General features: G+C 39.9%; 1 protein-coding gene across 1 annotated transcript; it reads left to right on the top strand.

The window, feature by feature from the left end:
• Window positions 1-143: 143 nt before the first annotated feature.
• LOC121026496 (protein disulfide-isomerase TMX3-like) lies at window positions 144-21,444 on the top strand. Its single transcript, XM_040469340.1, has 9 exons — window positions 144-365; window positions 1,002-1,079; window positions 6,737-6,803; window positions 11,313-11,411; window positions 13,700-13,757; window positions 13,922-13,975; window positions 14,799-14,855; window positions 19,693-19,822; window positions 21,192-21,444. Exons 1-9 carry the CDS (start codon window positions 297-299, stop codon window positions 21,297-21,299), a joined length of 720 nt encoding a protein of 239 aa, XP_040325274.1. The 5' UTR covers window positions 144-296; the 3' UTR covers window positions 21,300-21,444.
• Window positions 21,445-22,709: the final 1,265 nt, after the last annotated feature.

Here is a 22,709-nt window from a genome sequence, read left to right as displayed (position 1 = left end):
GATGGTACTCTCTAAAGGGATATACTTTAAATTTACTTTTTTTTTTTAAGTTATTTTTTAAATTGATGGATTAACTTGTGGGTACTGTGTTATTATTATGTGGGTACAAATAGTGGTCATGGCTATAGTTTTATTAGGCTTATGTGGATTGGGTGATTATTTAAAATGCAGTTAACACAACATTAAAACTTCATAACTTTAGACTTATATTGTGTACTATCTTTAGTTCAAACACAAGTTAGTTTTTTGTTTTGCTTTCAAACAGGGCTCTAATTCGGCCACTTCCAAGTCAGCAGATGTTTGAACATGTGCAAAAGAGACATCGTGTGTTTTTTGTTTATATAGGTGGAGAGTCACCTTTGAAGGTATCAAATGGTTTTATTTTTTAAAGTCATAAGTAACGGGTGTATTGTAATTGAATTTTCCATATAGCCAAAACTTCATCCAGAACTCAAAATTACTTCACTCTTATTGGTAATAAGAGGTCAGTGTGAGTATTTTTCTAATGAAAACACTTTCTTACATGCCCTCTATTGTGTTTGCTTCATGAAACAGAAATGGATTCAAAGGTGTTGCTTGCCTTAGTATTTCTTCTCTCGTTGACCTGGTTACTCAAATTCAGTGTTACTTTTTAGCATTTTTGGCTCCTTGAGACTGCAGAATGCAATTTAAGTGTAAACTTCTTAAAGATCATTTTATATGTGTATAAACACACGTCTTTTCCTGTAACTATCAAATTAATAAAGAGGAATTGAGCTTATCTTACACTTAACTTTGTTTAGAGGAGTATAAAAGCACTGAGTAATAGTGGTCTCTTTGCTTTAGAAACCATTTACTTCATGTGCCACTCAACATTCCATCATCTCCTCACATAAACACACTGAGGTGTCCAATTGTGACGAGACTGCTGGGGATGATACCGCTGTTCGGAATGTTTAATGAGGAATGAATTTGGATCCTCGTATTTAAAAGTCACCTCTTTTCTATTTATATCTTCACAGGAGAAATACATAGATGCTGCTTCAGAATTAATTGTATATACATACTTCTTTTCTGCCTCAGAAGACGTGGTTCCTGAGGTAATATTTAAAATTGGATTTTAATGACTTAATTTCATTTTTTAAATTATTACTTGATTTATCAAATTTACTTACTGTCATATGTATAGAAACAGTAAATATTAACTCTTTACTACTGGTACCGGATTGCTTATTATTAATAAGTAAATACCACTAGATTCCTAGCATTTACGGACTGTGTTTATTAGGTCCGTGCTTGTTCTCTTCTTTAAAATAATAGCAGTAGTAAGAAGTGATAACTCAAACACTTCAGCTGGCTCATAAGCAATGGAGTGATGTGTTTTTATATATTAATTCACAACTGCTTACCTAATCACGTGCTGTGACACTCTACTAAGTTCTTGACAAGCAAGATCCTCAGGACCCTGATAGGGTGGAGCTTACGTGCTCATGGAAAGAGGAAGTGTGCTAAATTTTACTGTTTCTAGTTACATCTTTGGGGTCATGTTCAGTAAACAGATATATAAACACAATATACCTAGTATGAAAAAAGTAAAGGAGCATTGTGATAGTGGAAACATGAGGGTGGGGTGGCTGTTCTAGATTGGTTGTTCAAGAAATGTCCGAGAAGAAAATATTTGAGCTGGGACTTACATGATGTGAAGGAGCCCTGCAAAGATCTGTGGCCCGAGTAAACTAGAAACAGGGAACAGATATTCCAAATGCCCAAGATGAGAACACTCTTGGGCGTATTTGGGAAGCAGGTGCTGGGCCAGTGTGGCTATAACACAGCGAGAAAGGAGATAGGCAGAGAGGCCAGGGGAGGCCTTGCAGGTCATGGCCATGCATGTGATGGGCTGAAGTTAGTGAAGGACTTGGTCTCATGTTCATCTTAAGGACTTTCCTCTGCTAAGAGCAGAATGAATTGGACGGAGATGAGAGTAGACCCACAGAGAGCAGTTGAACTCGTGGAGTAATCTGGCAAGTTCCGGCTTGGAGGTTTGCAAAGGAATGGGGAAAGGGGAAAATGTTGGGTTTTGGAAATGAAATTGTTCAAGCTTGTTGACCTGGAGGAAAGGGGAAGAATCAAGGATAACTGCTAGAAGTTTGTTTGTTTTAATTTTATTTTTTTATTTTTTAAAATTTACATCCAAATTAGCATATAGTGCAACAATGATTTCAGGAGTAGATTCCTTAGTGCCCCTTCCTCATTTAGCCCATCCCCCCCCACCTCCTCCTGTAATCCTCTGTTCTCCATATTTATGAGTCTCTTCTGTTTTGTTCCTCTCCCTGTTTTTATATTATTTTCGTTTCCCTTCCCTTATGTTCATCTGTTTTGTCTCTTAAAGTCATATGAGAGAAGTCACATGATTTTTGTCTTTCTCTGACTAATTTCACTTAGCATAATACTCTCCGGTTCCATCCACGTAGTTGCAAATGGCAAGATTTCATTCTTTTTGATTGCCGAGCAATAAATACTCCATTGTATATGTATACCACATTTTCTTTATCCATTCATCCATCTATGGACATTTGGGCTCTTTCCATACTTTGGCTATTGTTGAAAGTGCTGCTATGAACATGGGGGTGCATGTGCCCCTCTGAAACAGCACACCTGTATCCCGTGGATAAATGCCTATTAGTGCAGTTGCTGCGTCATAGGGAAGTTCTATTTTTAATTTTTGAGGAACCTCCATACTGTTTTCCAGAGTGGCTGCACCAGCTTGCATTCCCACCAAGAATGCAAAAGAGATCCTCTTTCTCCATATCCTCACCAACATCTGTTGTTGCCTGAGTTGTTAATGTTAGCCATTTTGACAGGTGTAAGGTGGTATCTCACTGTGGTTTTGATTTGTGTTTCCCTGATGATGAGTGATGCTGAGCATTTTTTCATGTGTTGGTTGGCCATTTGGACTTCTTCTTTGGAGAAGTGTCTGTTCATGTCTTTTGCCTATTTCTTCACTGGCTTATTTGTTTTTTAGGGTGTTGAGTTTGATAAGTAGGTGTTTGGTTTTAACTGGGTAGGTGATAGTGTGATCCATGAGCTTGAGAATATGGTGAAAGGAACACATTTGGGAATGGGCGAGTGATCAACTTTTTAGAAATCCGAGTTCAAGCATCAGATTCACAGTTGGATATAGGGTTCTGGAGTTAAGGCTGTGTAAAAAACTTTGTGGACATGGGATACAAATTTTTAAGGAAATGAGTGGGCCCAGGACCTAAAGACTACAAAAGAAAATACGAAGAAAATAGCCGGTGAGTAAGAAAACAAGATGAGTGGAAAACCAAGATTTAAAAAAAAAAAAAAAAAAAGTTTAAAAATGGGAGGTCCAGGGGCACCTAGGTAGCTCAGTTGGTTAATAAGCATCCAGCTCTTGATTTCAGCTCAGGCCATGATCTCATGGTTTGTGAGCTCGAGCCCCACATTAGGCTCTGAGCTGACAGTGCGGAGCCTGCTTGGGATTCTCTCTCTCCTTCTCTCTCAAAACAAATAAACATTAAAAAAAAATTTTTTTAAAAAAAGGATCCATTGTGCAAGGTGCTTGCAAAGTGGTCAAGATGAGGAAAGTACAGTTAACTGTGATTTTGTCCACACATGGAGGTTGGTGGTGGTTTTATGAGGACAGGTGCCTCACTGGTGTCATTTGACAGAATGCAGGTAAGAAATTGTAGGTTACAAGTGTAGACTTCTCTTTAGAAAGGTTTTGCTGAGAAGGGACCTGAGAAATTTGGCAGGAGCTGACGAGAAACATGAAATCAAGGGAAGCTTTTTCTTTTTAATCAGTATAAGTTACAAAAATCAAAAGTTTTTTTTTTTTCCCCCACAAAGGTAAGTCATAATATACATTTGATTAATTTTTGTTTATTATTTTCTAATATCTAGATACTATTGATTTAAGAAGATTACTGAGTTACCTAGAGTACGGTCTAGTGCTTCCTGCAATACGTACATAAACATTTCAGCTCCTTGGGGGAGCCTCAGACAATTTCTGGTCAGTTTAAACTCATTCTAGGTTTATTTACTTAGTTTGGTCTAAGAAGTTATTTTGTAGTATTTTGCTTACGCATTTATTTTTGATGGGGAGGAGAAGATAAGGCGAATGAAGAGCCATGCTTGCCATTAGATTCTCAAATAGATGCCCCACAGGGTTATGAACTTCTTTGGACTGTCTCAATGTGCTAGAAAGGCCTAGGATGGACCGGAACTGGAACTTTTAGTCCATTCTCCTCTCCAAAGCCCAGGGGACCACATTTTAGTGTTAGAGATGAGGATGTACGCTGCACCTTCACCTCCGAAGCTCTCCAAGCAGTTTCTTTGGAGTACAGCAGAGAGCGTGCTGGCTTCATCCCCTGACACCGTCTGATGCCACCCCGGTCCATGTGCAGTGACAGGTGTCTGAGATCAAAATTCTAGCACCTACAGCTTCTGGGTGAGCACAGATGGTGTCTGCTACCTGGACAGACTGTTGGTTATCATGTGCTGTATTTACTTTTACTTTATATATATATATTAAGTTTTGAGAGACAGAGCGAGACAGAGCACTAGTCAGGGAGGGATAGAGAGACAGGGAGACACAGAATCCAAAGCAGGCTCTGGGCTCTGAGCTGTCAGCACAGAGCCCGACACAGGGCTCGAACTCACAAACCGTGAGATCATGACCTGAGCCGAAGTCAGACGCTTAACGGACTGAGCCAGCCAGGCACCCCTCATGTGCTGTATTTATTCAACGTTTATTTATTTTTGGGACAGAGAGAGACAGAGCATGAACGGGGGAGGGGCAGAGAGAGAGGGAGACACAGAATCGGAAACAGGCTCCAGGCTCTGAGCCATCGGCCCAGAGCCCGACGCGGGGCTCGAACTCACGGACCGCGAGATCGTGACCTGGCTGAAGTCAGACGCTTAACCGACTGCGCCACCCAGGCGCCCCACATGTGCTGTATTTATTATTATTAGCCTCTCAACTACTTTTCTTCAAACATCCCTTCATTATTCCTGCAAATAGCAATATTTGTCATCTCTTTTTTAGTTCTGTGTATGTGGTTGCAAAAGTCTGCTGGGGGGAGTCTGTTATTTCACAATCATATGAGGATTTTTATTCCCATAGAGAATTCTCAAGTAAGGACAAAGCCCTTGATTTTATGCCCCTCCTCCTCCCCTCCATTTTGAATTTTATATTTGGTCATGAAAAGCTTCCTTAGATCTACAGCTACTTTTTCAGCTAGTATTTTTGAAAGCCTTAGTAAGTGTAAGAAAGGATATACAGATGAAGACAATTTCTAATTTCAGGATACTTAAAGGTAAATGGAGAAAAATGGCCTATAGACATATAACTGTGATATCAGATAGTTTAAGGAACACAAAGAAAGAGGACGAGGGGTTCAGAATCTATGGAAATCAAAGGCTGCAAGATTCCACGTATCTAGTAATGTTAACAGTACGGCCACCTCAGGGGCATCCTTGAAAGAGAGAGGGATGCCGAATGTTAAAAAATACTTTTGAAGCACCTTTGTAGATGAGTTGCCAAGAGCAGGCGAATAGAGTTACTTGATGATAGAGCCTTACCTACAAGCTTTTCTGCTGCCTTTAAAATAGTTATTTTTTCACTCATATCTGGATCTTGAGAAACTGAACAGAAGACCATGGGGGAAGGGAAAGGGAAAAACTAGATACAAACAGAGAGGGAGGGGGGCAAACCATAAGAGACTATTAAATACAGAGAACAAACTCTAAGGGTGGATGAGATGGGTGAGGGAGAGGGAAAATGGGTGATGGGCATTGAGCAGGGCACTTACTGGGATGAGCACTGGGTGTTGCATGTAAACCAATTAGACAATAAATCATATTCATAAAAAAATAAAATAGTTATTTTCATGGTGTTGTACCATTTTTTAGCAGTCATGTAAACAGCTCATTCTATATTACTGAGGTATGCCTTCCCCCCTTTTTGATATTTCCAGAACAGCCATCTTTATTTTTATTTTACTATTACTGTTATTTTCATTTTATTAGTTATCAATTGATTGTTGTTACTTTTCATTATTACCACATCATGGAATAATTCTGTGTGGCTTACCCAAATTATATCTGTTCCGCATGGATACTGATTTCTCTACTATATAATACTAGTACTATTTTGAAATAAATACAGCATGCCTTCTGAAAGAATTTCTTATTATTAATTGCCATTATAGGTTCCCATTTGTAAAGCCAATTTATAGTTTAAACCTGCTCTCACATTTGTTAGCGGACTTAATTTTCCTAACTCTGTGGTGAGGTAGGGACTCAGTGTCCTTGATTTGCAGAGGAGAAAGCCCGACTCCCCAGGACACAAGTGGCCTCAGTGTCACACAGTCGAGGAATGTCAGGGAGGGACTTGAGTCCACCAGTGCGGATCGTTACCTCAGCCACTGCTCTTCTCTACCTCAGAGTGGGTCTCCCGTACTTCCTGTGGTGTCTTTACCTCTGTTGTCAGCTCTAAGAATATTCCATGGCTCTCACAGCAAACGGCACTGTACCTGGAGATGTATAAAGAGATGCCAAACCCATCCTTGGGATTTGGCAGCTTGGGATTGGCTGCTTTTTAACCGCTTGCAACAATTTCATTATTGCTGTGTTTTTTGTTTTTTTCTGATTTCTTTTGATACTTTTGAAATTATAGCTACCGATTAAACACTTTTAGAATGATAAAAGTTGTTTGTGCGTCTTATTTTTGCAGTATGTGATACTGAAGGAGATGCCTGCTGTACTTGTTTTCAAAGATGAAACTTACTTTGTTTACGACGGTAAGTTCCGAAGTTTTAACTGATGTAAAACATTTTGAAATCAAAATGCTGTGTCTATTATAGGACTTAGGTGTTGATCAAAGAATTGGCAGATTCGACGATTCCTCTGTCTCCCATTAGTTGAGTGACTGACAGGTTCTTCTTGCCCTTCAACTTTCGTTTTTCCATCTAATGTGCTTTCTGGGTCTTGAATTTCTTTTCCTTTTTTTTTTTTTTTTTTTTTTTTTTTCGTCTGGTCATTTGTCTTTTGAGCAATTTCTGTGCGTTATTTTAAAGCATTCAAAATTATTTATATAGGAAAAAAGATCTAACATTGCAGACTCACAAAAAGACGAATAACTAAAACCCCTTCGATAGTGGTGAAGTCCCTGTAGGGTATGTTCTGCCCTCGCTCACATCTCTCCCTTCCTGACAGAGTAATCACCCACCTACTGTTCAGCATTTCTTCAGTGAAGTAAGTACTTAGTCTATTTTTAAAATACTTGTGTTACACCAAACGTACATCATAATAAAAAGAATGCTAGAGTAATAAAAAATACATCCCCATCACCCAGGCTGGGCAGTTACCATGATCTTACCACATTTGCTTCAACACTTTTTTTCTTTGTTGGAAGTATTTTATTTGATTTTATTATTTTTTTTTTTAATTTTTTTTTTTCAACGTTTATTTATTTTTGCGACAGAGAGAGACAGAGCATGAATGGGGGAGGGGCAGAGAGAGAGGGAGACACAGAATCGGAAACAGGCTCCAGGCTCCGAGCCGTCAGCCCAGAGCCCGACGCGGGGCTCGAACTCCCGGACCGCGAGATCGTGACCTGGCTGAAGTCGGACGCTTAACCGACTGCGCCACCCAGGCGCCCCTGTTGGAAGTATTTTAAAGCAAATCCCAGAGGCTTTTCGTCACCATGTGCCTTGTTATGCATCTTTTTAGAAATGTTATTTTTCCTTTATGTATAATTACGTGCTGTTATAACACTTAATAAAATCTGCAGCAGTTCCTTGGCATTATCAAATACCTACCCCCACAGTCTCAGAACTGTGCAGCGAGGTTCCTCGGGCCACTGGAGCAAACTCACAGGGGCTCCGGGAGATCGTTTAGATCTCAAGGGAAACAGTGAAACTCAACATCTGTTGGATCCCACACAGCCCCTGAGAAGCAAAAGTAAATGCAAAGTCATGCTTGTAGCAGTCTCGGTGACCTTCTACATTAGTCTCATAAAGTAGAAGCTTCAGTTCTTTTGTGTGTGTGTGTGTTTCCAGATTTACTGAGAGAATTAACATATAATATCGTGTATGTTTAAAGGCATACGATATGTTTTTTTTTAATTTTATTTAAATCCAAGTTAGCGAACAGTGTAATGTGATTGATTCCTCACTGACTTACACCACCTAGCGTTCATCCCAGCAGACGTCCCCCTCAGTGCCCCTCGCGCACCTCCCTCCATCTACCCTCAGCTTGTTCTCTGGATTTAAGAGTCTCTCTATGGGGCGCCTGGGCGGCTCAGTCGGTTGAGCATCCGACTTCGGCTCAGGTCATGATCTCTGGGTCTGTGAGTTCAAGCCCCACGCTGGGCTCTGTGCTGACAGCTCAGAGCCTAGAATCTGCTTCAGATTCTGTGCCTCCCTCTCTCTCTGCCCCTCCCCCACTCATGCTCTGTCTCTCTCTGTCTCAAAAATAAATAAATAAAAACAGTAAAAAAAAAAAAAGTCTCTTATGGTTTGCCTTCCTCTCTGTTTTTATCATTTTTCCTTCCCTTCTCTGTTTGTCTGTGTTATTTCTTAAATTCCACGTATGAGTGAAGTCACACGGTATTTGTCTTTCTCTGACTGACTTATTCCGCTTAGCATAATACATTATGGCTTCAGCCATGTCGTTGCAAATGGCAAGATTTCATTCTCTTTAATCTCTAATATTCCATTGTGTGTGTGTGTGTGTGTGTGTGTGTGTGTGTATACCACATCTTTATCCATTCATCAGTCCAGTTGATGGACGTTTCGGCTCGAAGCTTCAGTTTCTTATTTCCACCAGCTACCTTTGAAATACTCAGTGCCTTTGTGTGACTTTTTGTTACTATGTTGGACAGTACAGATGTGCAACATTTTAGTCATTACAGAAATATTCTGGAGTCTTGTTATTTTAGAACAGAAAAGAAACTAGAACGACTTGAGAGCTGTAAGCTTTGTATTGCTTAAATAACTCAAATAAATAGAAGAATATCTAATAAAAAGAATATTCTGATTTTTTCTAATGAAAGGAACATTTTAACTATTATACTAATCGAAAACTAAGCATTTCTAAAATCTTGTATCTTCATTAATTTTAAGTAAGTGTGACGGTTGAATTTTATTTTTTTTTGCTATAGTATAACAACTCCCATTATATTTTACACAGCAGATACTGTTATGTATTTGATATTCCATGTTATCGTCACCCCTCTGTGGGGATAGGTATTAAAGCAGGTAGATTAATATTCTGAGGTTATGAGAGAGATGACCGAAGAGCGTTAGGTAAGGCGATGGATGTATAACTCTTAGCAGGTTCATTCATTCATTTGTTCATTCACCGGATATGTGTTGATTGTCCGTATCAGACATTGGGCTTAAAAAGGAAGTTAGGAGGAACTTGCGCATATGAAAATACAAGGAGGAAAATAATTCACATCTACACTGATTCTATCCATTTGCTCTTTGATTACGACCCTCCTGTGTGATAAGCACTTAACATATATTGTCCTATTTGATAACAATCCTTTTGAGATCCTGGTATTCTTACTATTTTACAAATGAAAAGATAGGATTAATGTGTTTTTCCCCCAAGTCAAAATAGTGTAATCAAGCATTAGTCTTCAGATCTCTTGTTCTAGTTCTGTTAAGAGTTTGTTAATGCTTCAGAGAGCCACTTTGTTTCTTTTTGGAAAAAGCCTGTTCATACCTGTTTAGATGTAAATCTGTTCTTGAATCACGACTAAGAGTGCCCATCCTCATGTCGCTGAGACACATCCTCATGTGTTTCAGACATGGCCTCCCACGAGGGGACAGGAGGGATAGGTTAAGTATCTGTAGCTATTATAGAGGCCAGCGGTTTTTAATGTGCAGTAGGCTAGTATTGAGAACCTGCTGAAGCTTCAGAGGAAACCATTTACTTTGAATGCTGCTTCTAGTATTTAATTGTTGCCAATAAATTTAGAAGCCTTGTGATAGGGGCTCAAGAGGATAGTTTCATTTCGTTTCTTTGTTTTTTCTTTTTTCTTTTTCTTTTTCTTTTTTTTTAACATTCATTTATTTTTGAGAGGCAGCGAGAGAGCGTGCAAGCATGGGTGGAGCAGAGAGAGAGGGAGACAGAGGCTCCTAAGCAGGCTCCAGGCTCTGATCTGTCAGCACAGAGCCTGACTCAGGGCTCGAACCCACAAACCATGAGATCATGACCTGAACTGAAGTCCGGTGCTTAACCCACTGAGCCACCCAGGTGCCCCAAGGGTAGTTTGATGAGTTCCAGATTTATCACTCTGTATAATCTTTGAAACATTTACTTTTGACCTGGAATGGAGATTGTGGCCCAATAATCAACTCCTATTTTTATGTTTATTTTTCTAATTTGTAAATCCAAAGCCAAAAATACTTCCAGATTTGGATTATGCCACTTATTTGATAGGTTCAATAACTTGAAAATGTTTTGTTTAGAGATGCAAGTGATAGCAAAAGCACATCGTTCAAGAAATCATTAAAATCCAGTCTTTAGCCAAACATACTGGTAGGCTTTTACATCACCTTCTTTATCATGCAGTTAAAATCGTTCACAAGTACTTCAGAATTCTGTTTCTAATCAGGACACAATATTTCTCTTGAATATTATAAATGCTTCCTCTCTGTTTAGTGGGGGAAGCAGTTGATGTTGGATAAAGGCCAAAATACTGTGGCTTCATATGTGTGCTGTGGTAGTTGTACATATGAGAAACAATTTTAAAGTGCAGTAGAAATGTCATAAAATAGAAAAGGGTAAAGAAACTGTAATAAAAAATTACCCATACTGCCATCATTTAGGGATAACTCCCAGTCTAGGATAACCATTTGGTAGGAGTATATGCCTTCATTTTATCATTCTGTCTGTTTTTTTCATACTTTATGTTTTATAGAGTTCCAGTGATGCTGTGATACTGTTTTGCAACATGCTTTACCACTTAATTTTCCATTTTTTAAAAGTCTGTAAATGGTCTTCCTCAAAATGTACCATAATTATTTAAATTATTTTCTGTTGAGGGTATTTCACTTATTTCCTTTATTTTTATTTGTCTTTTGTTGTTTTTAATGATGCTGTGGTGAAGAATTGCTTTGTGCATTAATCCTTTTGTACAGCTCATTGTTTGCCTAGAATAGACCCCTAAAATGAAATTTATGAGTTTAAGATTACGATTCTGTCGAGGCATTTTACGTATACTGTTAGATTAGAATGCTACAAGCATTTTAAAGTCATATTTGCATGTAACTTACTAGTTTTGTTGTATTTTTAAGAGTACGAGGATGGTGATCTGTCATCTTGGATCAACAGGGAGAGGTTTCAGAACTATCTTACCATGGATGGCTTCCTCTTGTATGAACTTGGAGACACAGGTAACAAGCGTATATACAATGCTCCATCAATCTGTACAGTTTTTCCTTTATTGGTTACTTAAACCTGACTTTGTAGGAAGGGAATTTTAAGCTCTGTTTCATAATTTCATTCCTTAAATAGACCTCAACGCCAGTTCCGCTTTATGAGAATATAGATTAATATTAACAAGGAACAAACATTTGTATGGGGATAAAGGTCAGTTAGAAAAGGTTTCCTGGTTAGAACTCATAGTGCCAGGGAAAACTGAGGCTGGGTAATAAAGAAATGAGGAAAAATAACCAGGAACCTATATTAGGAGCCTGATTTTGTAGTGGGAGTTGGAATACAACTCCTCGCAACCTCTTAAAGCCTGCTTTTACTTGTGAGGAAAATACAGGCACCACATTAGCATGGTTTCTTAAAGTTGCATGATTGGAAATGACAAGCAAAGTAAATATAGATGCAAAACTGAAAGCGATCAGCAGCTGACTGTAGGGTCTCAGATAGATGAAAACTATTGTAAGAAGCTAACCATGTAAGTTGTAGGAGGAAGCGTTTTGTCAATTTATGTTGAATTACAAATGAGAAATAAATTATGGATATTATTGCCACATTTGTTTTCATTTATAATTTCATCGATAAGTGGGATGGAAGTATAGTTGCAGATTTTTAAAAAACGGGAAAATGTTACTCAAGGTTCAGTTTGTTTTTTTTTATATGAGAAGCAGTGTGCATGGAGTTTCCTCTTGATGATTTCCTGCTTTTGAATCTGATTAAAAATGCAAATTAGAAATGTTCTAACAGGTTCTCATGTTATTTTCTGACTCTGAGGATATTTGTTCTGGCTCCTGAGCCTACTTTTTCACGTTCTGTGTCTGGTGACATTTCTGTCTTTGCTTATCCTTACAGAGGGGGGTGTGTGCTCGCTCAGTGTTGGAAGGTGGTGTGGACACTGTCAAAGAATGTGGTTTACTTCTGGATTCTCTCAGACCCTTGTGAAAGGAAGAGGGGGACAATATAGGAATATAGTAGTTTTGCTTTCGGTTCAGTAATCATAGGAGACATCGTGACCTCGAGGTGGTTGTAGCTTCTTCTCTCAGATTAATTCGGAAAGAAGTTGGCTATGGAATGTTCCTGTTTTATGTCCAACACAATTGCCCTTGTTCGGTTGTGTTGCTGCGGCTCGGCCCCTGTTCCTTGTCCCACTGGCCACTTTGCACACGACCACAAGAGGTCCTGGCTCTTGTCCTGGTGGCGGCGGGTCCCTGTGTCTTCTGACCCCGCCTGAGTCTCCGTGTCCTCTTTCTCTGGTCTTCCTCACCCTCCTCTCCAGCCACACTGACTTCTCGGTTTCCTGCAAAGGCTGGAAACCTTGTACCAATGCGCCTTCAATACCCAGAAATGTGTAGTTAATTTATGCTCATCCATCAAACTCAGACCAGACATTGCTTCTTAAGAACATCTTTTACTGGTCCCCTCAAACTACCGAAGTTCGCTGTGTCATACCCTTTTGTAGCTTCGTGTTCCTTTCCTTTGGAACTCTTCTCGTTGTTAGCCATACGTCTGTTTGTGTATTGTAAATGATCTGTATATGTTACTATTATTCTCCCTACCAGACTGTGCTCTCCACTGGTGCCGGGCTGTGCCTGTGTGGCCATCACTGCATGGTTAAGTCCCTCAGCTAATAAATGGTTGCGCCTCACTGCGGTTTCCCCCCCACCTAGAACAGGATAGACACGCTGGACCGCGGCGTCTGGTCTTGTGACTCTGGTCCCAGTGCTCTGCTTATGACATCCTGCTGTCCACTCGAGGATGTTAGAGATGAAAGGGATCCATGTTGTATTCAGGGTTAGGTAAATTGCAGTCCATTTTGTTTTGTGTGGCATCACTGGCAGGTAGTGACCCATGCGTGGTACTGAGCGGAATAGCGTGTAAAAATCATTCCCTTGTTACAGGTCATTCTTCTAGAGCTACGTTAGTTGATGATAAATTTCTTTTATCAACTTACTTCTTAATGTCTTAGCTTTTGACAAAATACTTAGTCACTTTGTGAGTTGTGTGAAAACCACAACTTACGAGTATATAAGTTGTTAGTTGCTATTATTTACATTTGGGGGTTGGGAGGGAGCATCTGTCTCACTTGGAGTTGGCTAGTGCACTGATTCAGTCTACTGTGCATAACATGTAGCATAATTGGAATTAAGTTCTAGAAGCTATTTACTAATTCCCGATTCATATCTACAATAAAAATTGAAAAATTTGTGTAACGAGGGTTTTGAATTGAGGTATATGTCGTTCTTAATTTCAGGAAAGCTTGTGGCGATTGCAGTTATTGATGAGAAAAATACATCAAATGAACACACCAGGTATATCAAATATCATCTCATTCAAACTTTACGTGGCTTCAGATAAACTTGATATAGTATCTTACTTTTCCTACACTGCTAGATAAGGCAGCAGATGTTGTAATTGAAAAGTCATAATATATTTTTAAACTGCAGAGATGAAATATTCATGTGTTCCTTCACAGATTAAAGTCAATTATTCAGGAAGTTGCTAGAGATTACAGAGACCAGTTCCACAGGTAGGTGCTTGCATTCAGGAACATTCCTTTATCTTTGCTTAATTATGTTTTGTTATACAGTAAGGCAAAAAATAGTACTGTTTTGTACTTTCAAAGGTGAGTCAAGATACTGAAGTGAATTATAGTATGTTGCATTTCGGTATGAATTGTTTGGACATATAAGTGAAAAAGAAACTTTCATTTGTAATTTGGAGCATACTTGCTTCTTGATAGGATTCGGGATACGTTTGTGGTTAGGATATATGGACTTGCGCTCCTACATTGAAGATAAATGTGCGGTCGCAAGTCAGATACCGACATGATAATTTTCACAGGAACTCAAAGAATAACAAAATTAAAACTAATTGATCTTTTTTGCTTTGTGCTAGCCATTGTGTTTGTGGCTGCCATAAGAGACATTCATTATATTTACTTTTTATCCCCTTTTTATTCAGAGTCTTCTAGTAAAGTATGAGTGATACATATTTATATTTGTCCTGCTATGAGCATTTTCTGATTAGTTCTTTTTAGAAGTGGGTATTTTTTCTTAAACATATTTTAATTAGAAAAGTTTATATTGCCCTGCATGTTAAATATATAGAGACTAGAAATGTCTTAGGACTTGTTTAATATTACTCGTGTGTATTTGTATCTCAGAGGCCAGTAGAATTCATACTCTTTTCTACATTTATTTTATGTGATTTATATTTAATGTTTATAGTGTTTACATGCTTACCAAGCCCTAAAGTTCAGTTCTTGGTACGTATTTACCTTATTTTGTATCTAATAGTGTTCTCTGTCTCTCTCTCTCTCTTTTGTTTTTCTTTTGGTTGTTGTTATTTAGAGATTTTCAGTTTGGCCATATGGATGGAAATGACTATATAAATACTTTGCTAATGGAGTAAGTAAAATTCTAAATGATTACATGATTTCCTTATCAATTCTGTCAATTTTTAAATTTCTGTTTCTGAGAAACAAAAGAACTCCTAGCTGGAAAAAAAAGCAAACTTTCCTATATGCTGGTACAGATATTCTCTCCTCAGATACCATACTTTCATTTTTAAATCTAAATTTGAAACTCAGTGAGCTTTAATAATTGTACTATATTAAAAAAAAATTACTCGGGGTGCCTGGGTGGCTCAGTCAGTTAAGCATCTGATTCTCGATTTCAGCTTATGTCATGATCTCGTGGTTTCATGAAGTTGAGCCCCATGTCGGGCTCTACGCTGACAGTACAGAGCCTATTTGGGATTCTCTCTCTGCCCTTGCTGCTCCCTCCCCCCCACCCCAGTGCACAATGTGCGCACGCACTCAGATAAACATAGAAAAAAATTTATTTCCCAATTCCGTGTTAATAATTGATAGCATTTTGGAAAGAAGACAGTGTTCAAAAACTTCTAGATTTAACACACACTTTAAGTTCAGTTTTAATGAGTAAATGTAACTTAAGTAAACATTTTTTTTTTTAAGTTTGTTTATTTTGAAAGGGAGAGGGTGCACCCATGTGAGTTGGAGAAAGGGAGAGAGAATTCCAAGCAGGCTCTGCACTGCCAGCATGGAGCCCCGTGTGGGGCTCAAACTCATGAATCATGAGATTGTGACTTGAGCCGAAATCAGGAGTTGGACGCTTAACCAACTGAGCCACCCAGGCGCCCCTTAAGTAGCATGTTTTTACATTCAAGAATTAACTGCTATTTTAGAAGAATTTATTTTAACAGATTAAAATAGCTTTATAGGGAAAATATATGATTTTAAAATAATTCTGTCAGTTATGTTTATGATGTAAAGATTTGATTTGTCACTTCAAAAAGTTGGTATTAGAGGGGCGCCTGGGTGGCGCAGTCGGTTAAGCGTCCGACTTCAGCCAGGTCACGATCTCACGGCCCGTGAGTTCGAGCCCCGCGTCAGGCTCTGGGCTGATGGCTCGGAGCCTGGAGCCTGTTTCCGATTCTGTGTCTCCCTCTCTCTCTGCCCCTCCCCCGTTCATGCTCTGTCTCTCTCTGTCCCAAAAATAAATAAACATTGAAAAAAAAAATTTATAAAAAAAGAAAACACTTAACCTACCTATACTGAATGAATTTCAGGTAAGAGTCTACTCTATGGAGTAGACATTTAATATCTACTACGTGTCACACGCTGTGATTGGTACTGTTGATGTAGAAAACGAGTTGAGTCCCTGTCTTCAAATACTTACAGTCTGCTGGGTAACACAACATAGTAATTCCACAACTGTATGAAAAGGTCTTTGTAGTAGAAGGTTTTGGAAACATGGAGGCTCTCACCCCCACCCCAGTGCACACAAAGGTGGAAGGTTCAGAACATGCTTGCTAGAGGAGGCAGTAATTAAGAGAAGTTTCCTGCAAGAAGAAAAGCAGAGAACTCATTCCAGACAGAGCCTAACAGCACACACAAGAGGTGGTGGGAAAATGGGGCTTTGGAGAGCGTGGAGATTTAAGATCGCCCCCGAAGTGAAGGTGCGGAAAGCTCACTCACTAGAGGCCGGTGACCTCCTCCAGCGACACCGAGGTGCCAGTTCAAGTTCACGGCGTTGTGCCCTCGTGCCGTGTGTGGTGTTCTCTAGCTTGGTGTGGGAGCAGAGGCAGAGCGTTGCCTTGCTTCAGGTTTCAATGCATGTATTCCATTGGGGAAATAAAAACCAAATTTACAATCCCAAGATAACATTCGTAATTTTCAGTTAAAAGTCTTAAAATTATAGCGTTACCTTTATTCATTTATATTTATTATCCCTTTTGTTATAATAAAGACTTGAGAGTGTTTATCAATGACATAAAGTACCAGATATCCTATATCACGAAGACATCAAGACAAAGGAAACTAAAATAAAAGATCTTTATTATTTGAGGGATTTATCATTTGTAGGTAATTATTAAAGGTAATTGAAAAATTTGGCCTTGAATTTTTCATACTCAAAGAAACATTATTTATACATTCCCCATAGTCTGTCAAACAACTATCGCTTATAAGGAGTATGGCAGACTTTGCAGAAACCTAAGAGAATATGCTATGCTATATAATCTCAAAATGGAGGACACTATAATAGAAATATATTTTTAATAGAATTTTTACAGGATATATAGTAGGGACTTTGATACAACCATTTCTTGCAATGTCCTTCAAGGCAAGCCAGCATTCAGTAAAACATGGTTTGTAAGAAGTCAAAGCAGTCTGGGTCTAATAAACAGCTCCTTGATCCAGGATAAAATATTCAGAATATGTACAGATGATGGGCCGTCCTTCAGGAGTATGACTTTTAATGTAAGTTGTGAGATAGTAGACATTTTGAGCTACAGTCATGGTCAGAGAACAATAATAATCTCCACCACCAACACCTTGTTGTGTTGTTTGTTTTTTATTCATATTTTGGTTTTTTTTTCTTTTCTGAAAGAAGAGAAAGCATATGATGGTTATGTGATAATAATTGAAAGTCCTTATTGAGCACTTAATTCTGTGACCAACACTGGATTGAGTGGTCAATATGTATTTTTGAACTTTTGTAGAACTTAGTAAGGTATAAGTACGATTGTTATTTCCATTTTGTATAGATGAGGAAATTGAAATTTCTTAGAAGAAACCCAAGGAAGTTAAGTAATATGCCAAAGGATGCCCAACAAGTAAGTTAAAGAGATCCAGTTCTCAAATCCAGAACTCTCTTACTCCAAAGCTCTTCTGTGCACTAATATTGTCAGATAAATTAGTGGAATTTAATAGGTATTGATGCCTAAAATGTTTTTAATTTAGGACAAACACATGATATTCTATAAGATAGTTATATGGCAGCACTATGCTTTTTAAATTTTCTCAAAATAAATAGGGACTATCAGACCCTGGGTCTACTAACTTTGTTTTGTTTGGGGTTTTTGTGAATATAATTAAGAGGGAATAGGATGGAATGATGTTTTCCATTTCCATCATTATTCGAATTGAATTATTTCACCACAGATAGTCTTTAGTTCAACTGTGTATTGAACTTTTTTACAATATGTGCTTTTATAGGATGGCCAAATTCTAATCCATTCTATAAAATTATAGAAGTTTTTTGCTATTTACACATTATGATAACTGATAACTAAGCTGTTATCAATCAAAAAGTTGGTTTTTGCATTTATTAGGAAGAATGAAGATTTTTTTTTAATTATACAATCAGTTAATTCTTGCCTAACAATAATATTGGATAATCAACCACCTGATACCCAGTAGCTTCAAGCAATAGTATTTGTTCTCTCTCACTTGTCTCGGCTTGGCTGAGTTGACTGGGCACAGAAGGATGTGGCTCCAAACTGCCACTGAGGTGCCATCAGCTGCACAGTCTTCCATGTCCTTGACCTTAGCAGGACGTTTTCCTGGGGCTCTTCTTGTGGCAGTCACAGAAAGAGAAGAAGGCAGGCCTAGCCCTGCAAGCATAGTTGAAGCCTCTGCTCGAGTCGCTTCTGTTACCTTCCCCCTGGCCAAGTCCATGGCTGGCCAAGTCCATGGCTGAGCCCAGCATCAGGAGTCACATGAGCACGATTTGCCTCACTGGGAAAAGGGCTTTGGGGGGGGAAGGAGAGAGAATTATGAGCGATGAAGCAATCCACAGGACTCGGTTACTTATGTGGTGATAAAACAGTGGTGGTGTAAATTGTTTCTACTGTAGCTTTGTGCTTTTGTATAATTTTTTTTTTTTTTAAATGAAAGACCTGAGTTTTATTTTTATTTTTGGGACAGAGAGAGACAGAGCATGAACGGGGGAGGGGCAGAGAGAGAGGGAGACACAGAATCGGAAACAGGCTCCAGGCTCTGAGCCATCCGCCCAGAGCCTGATGCGGGGCTCGAACTCACGGACCGCGAGATCGTGACCTGGCTGAAGTCGGACGCTTAACCAACTGCGCCACCCAGGCGCCCCTGTATAATATTTTTATATAGGCACAAATAGCCATAAGCCCATGTGTAGGTGACATACAGAATTGAGCACCTCCCTTCCTTTTATGATTATTCAACAACCTATCCTTGAAAGGAAAAAAATAAAACATTATTTCAATTAAATGACACCTGTTGGTAATGTTTTCTCTTGTATCAACTGAGTTGATACATAGTGTATCAGCGAGGCCCTTCCTGAGGACGCCTGTGGAATGTGCATTGGGATAGTGGGAGTTCAGAGAATTTGGAATAGCATCTATTGAACGTGTACGATGTACGAGGGACTGTGCTGAATATTTGAGTTTTCCTAATTTTTAAAACAAGATAACCTCCCACTACCCACTTCTTATTCGTTTATAAATGAAAAACATTAGGCTTGAAAAGCAAATGGTGGGAAAGCCCCAGGCTTGCACACAGGTGGCGTGACTCCAGATACCGCGCTCTCTCCCTTCGAGTTCCCTTCGTGCCACTTGACTGGAGCGGGTCGTGTGTGACCCAACATTGCTGGTATTTGGAGGGAAAGGAGTGGGGTTGCCCGGAAATTGACACTTCATACATAATAATTTCTGTCCTTCAGTTTAATTATAAATACCAAGCTGTCTGATACCATATATTAGAATGTTTATCATACAGTCCTCGTTTAGCTTTTTTTAAACCGATGCACAATTTGAAATGTTCTTCATGTAGACACGGAGACAAAGCTACTCATACAGCTTCCTCCTTTTGTACTTGTTACTTAGCTATAATAGAAATGACTGTCAGAATATTTGTTCTCTCTCTGTTCAATGTGTATTTTGATTCCTTTGTTTTTCTCTTTTCAGTGAACTGAAAGTCCCGACTGTGGTTGTACTGAATACTTCAAACCAACAATACTTCTTACTGGACAGACAGATCGGCAGTGCCGAGGACATGGCACATTTCATTCGTGACATCTTAGATGGCACAGTCCCGGTGAGTTGTTCGCTTCTGTTTCACAGGGGCCGTGGGAGGAGGTGGAGGAGAAACAAGTTTTCTTCTTTCCCTCGGACTCTGAAAGGAAGGGGCTGCGCCTGGCGGAGGGGGGCAGGGGGGGCAGGGGGGGCAGGGCGGGCTCCCGCCTCCCGCCTCGCTTCTCTCATGTCGCAGAGCCACATTCTGTGAGACACGGAAGCTGCTTATGGGTGGGGACATCCTAGGGGTATCTGGAAGACATGGTTGGCTGTCACAGTGACGTTTGGAGTCGGGGCTGCGGATGCTGAGAGGTCTGCCGTGTGCAGAGGCATCCCAGTAGCGAGCTGCCCCGGCCCTTAACCTCTCTGAGTTCAAGAGCATAACTGGATTAAGTTATTCAGACTGCTTTCCTAAGGAAAACCTGTGACTAAGACCTCAGTTTTTTGAGAGATGGGGAAATGTACCGAGAATCAGCCTCAGTGGAGAGTTCCAAATCAACCACATAAAATATTTTCTAGAAATAATGAATGGGTCATCTTCACTTTGCATTTTTCCCTGTAAGGAGTACTGCAGTGTTACTCAAAGTGTGGGTTGTCACCCGTATTATGGGCTCATGAAATGACTTCAGATAGGAGCGGCAGGCATCATAATTCAGTAGGCTAGAATAAAATAGAAAAAGTAGGAGACTTCTAGACTTCTAAGAAGTCTAATTACTGGTTTGTGAGAGCTTTGTTTCAGGTTTTTACAAACTTTATTTGAAAGTTGGCTCACAGAATAACAAGCAGTTCTTCTGAAAACAATCACAGAGTAGGAGTTTTATATTTGTGAGAACAATACTTGTTGAAATGAAACTCACCTATATGAGTGAGAATTCTTCCATATGTCAGTTAGTGAAACCCAGTTCAAACTGTTTGACCACAAAGTGAGCTTCGTACAGAAATTCAAGGAATGAGCCAGACTTCAGAGATACCTGAAGGCAGGGATTTGATTTTCAAGAATTTTCTTCTCTCCCTTTGAGCACTTTTTTGCCTTTTGGGCATCATTCTTGGGGAGATTCCCTCCACAATAGTTGAGGTGCAGTGACTTTAACAAGCTCAGCTAAACCCAGAAAGAAGTTGGGCAGGGCTCAGGTGGGTCAGCATCAGCCAGGATGTTCGGAGTGTCAGTAGGGAGACTGAGTCTTCAGAGGAGGGTCAGAGTGTGTTCACGCAAGAAAGGAGGTTGGGGGGGAGGGGGACGGAAAACACAGTAAATATTTGCTGCATGGCTCTTTCAGGTGCTTTTTGTAATCCTCTGGGGTCAACCCTGACCTGCAGTTGTAAGATTATAACAGGAAAATGAAGTTATAGTACTTAAATAATGTAATTGTTCTCTTCCTGTTAAATTTAAGGCCCAAGGAGGTGATAGCATTTTGCAGAGATTGAAAAGAATAATATTTGATGCCAAATCGACTATTGTGGTGAGTCGTGACAGCTTGCTTGGTGTCACTGATAATTGAAAACGTATGGGTTAATGTCTAAGGAAGGTAAAATCTGATATTTCAAAGGGTTAGGTAAAAACATACATCTTTTTTTTTCTTCTTTTGAGAAAGAGAGTGCAGGCGTGTGCATGCAGGTCAGGGAGGGACAGAGGGAGGAGGGGAGAGAGGATCTTAAGTAGGCTCCTCACCCGGCACGAAGCCTGACACGGGGCTTGATGTCACGACCTCGAGATCATGACCTGAGCCTAAATCAAGAGTCGGACGCTTAACCAACTGAGCTGCCCAGGTGCCCCTAAAAATACATCTTTAAAGATGAGAACTGGTGCATATTTATATTAAGAAAATGTATTCTTCGGGTGGAAGTTAAGTTTGTCTACTTATTTCTGTACGATCGGTGATTTGACCAGAGTTCAGAATCCATTACCTCAGTGACGTGACTTAGAAGCGTTTTCCGGAGCCTCTTTCCGCCCTTTTCAGTCGCGGGTTCTGAAGCTGCTTCAGCTCTCGGTCCGCATTCCTAGATTTGTTGGAGCCTTAAACTCCATTCTAGTTGTCTGTCTTGAGCTGCTCAGTCCAGAGGTGTTTTCGCTGATAATGGCCGAAAGCAGTTCTCTGAGTGGAAGTCCTCAGAGTAGGCCCTCAGCACGTGATGCGTAGCTGCTCCTCTGACTTGCACGCGATGTCTTCCCTTCCTTTTACCCTGGCTCCGTGCGTTGTTTCTACCACTGCACGGTGAGTATTCCTAAAACAGTCACTTGTGATCGCTCTCCTTCCCTTTTCCAGCGACACGTGGGACAATACTCTGTCCGCCTCGGGTGTTCTCATTAGTTCTCGAATACTGCAGAAGCCGCCTGGGTGTTCTCAGTGCCTCATTCTTACTCAGGCTTAAATTTCCACCTCAGAACACTTTTATTCTGGGAAGCCTTCCTCCGTTGTCTCAATCCAGGGTGACCTTGCCCTCCTCTGAATTCGCCTGTGTCGTTCTCAGGGTTACCGTCTGAGAAGTGTGTACCCACAGCCCATAGGATACAGTGTAGTTGAAAGACCTGTTCAGCCAAATTGCTTTTACTTTTTCCTGAGACCTGAGGAGATGGTGTATACGCTGAGAGGAGTTGTTATTAAGCTCGTGTGGCTTTGCTACTAACCAGAAAGTAAAAAGGATTTAAAGCGTCCTGTGAAGAGGAACGTGTATGCACCTGCTTTACGGTAAACAAGCAGTCTTCTCGGTGAGCAGGTTCGTCTAGTCCAAGATACTACTCCGAAGCTGCTGGGCACGTAGTTACCGTCTCAGAGAGACCTTTGTGGTTGATGTGAGGAAAATGAATGTCCTTAGAAAAGTCATAGAGTATTTGGTGCCTCTTTCTGCTGCTGGTAGCTGGATACACACACACACACACACACACACACACACACACACACACACACACA

Source organism: Herpailurus yagouaroundi, unplaced genomic scaffold (genome assembly GCF_014898765.1).
Source record: "Herpailurus yagouaroundi ecotype Mexico unplaced genomic scaffold, PumYag 117304, whole genome shotgun sequence".
Lineage (NCBI taxonomy): Eukaryota > Metazoa > Chordata > Mammalia > Carnivora > Felidae > Herpailurus > Herpailurus yagouaroundi.
This window is presented reverse-complemented; position numbering and strand designations above follow the sequence as displayed.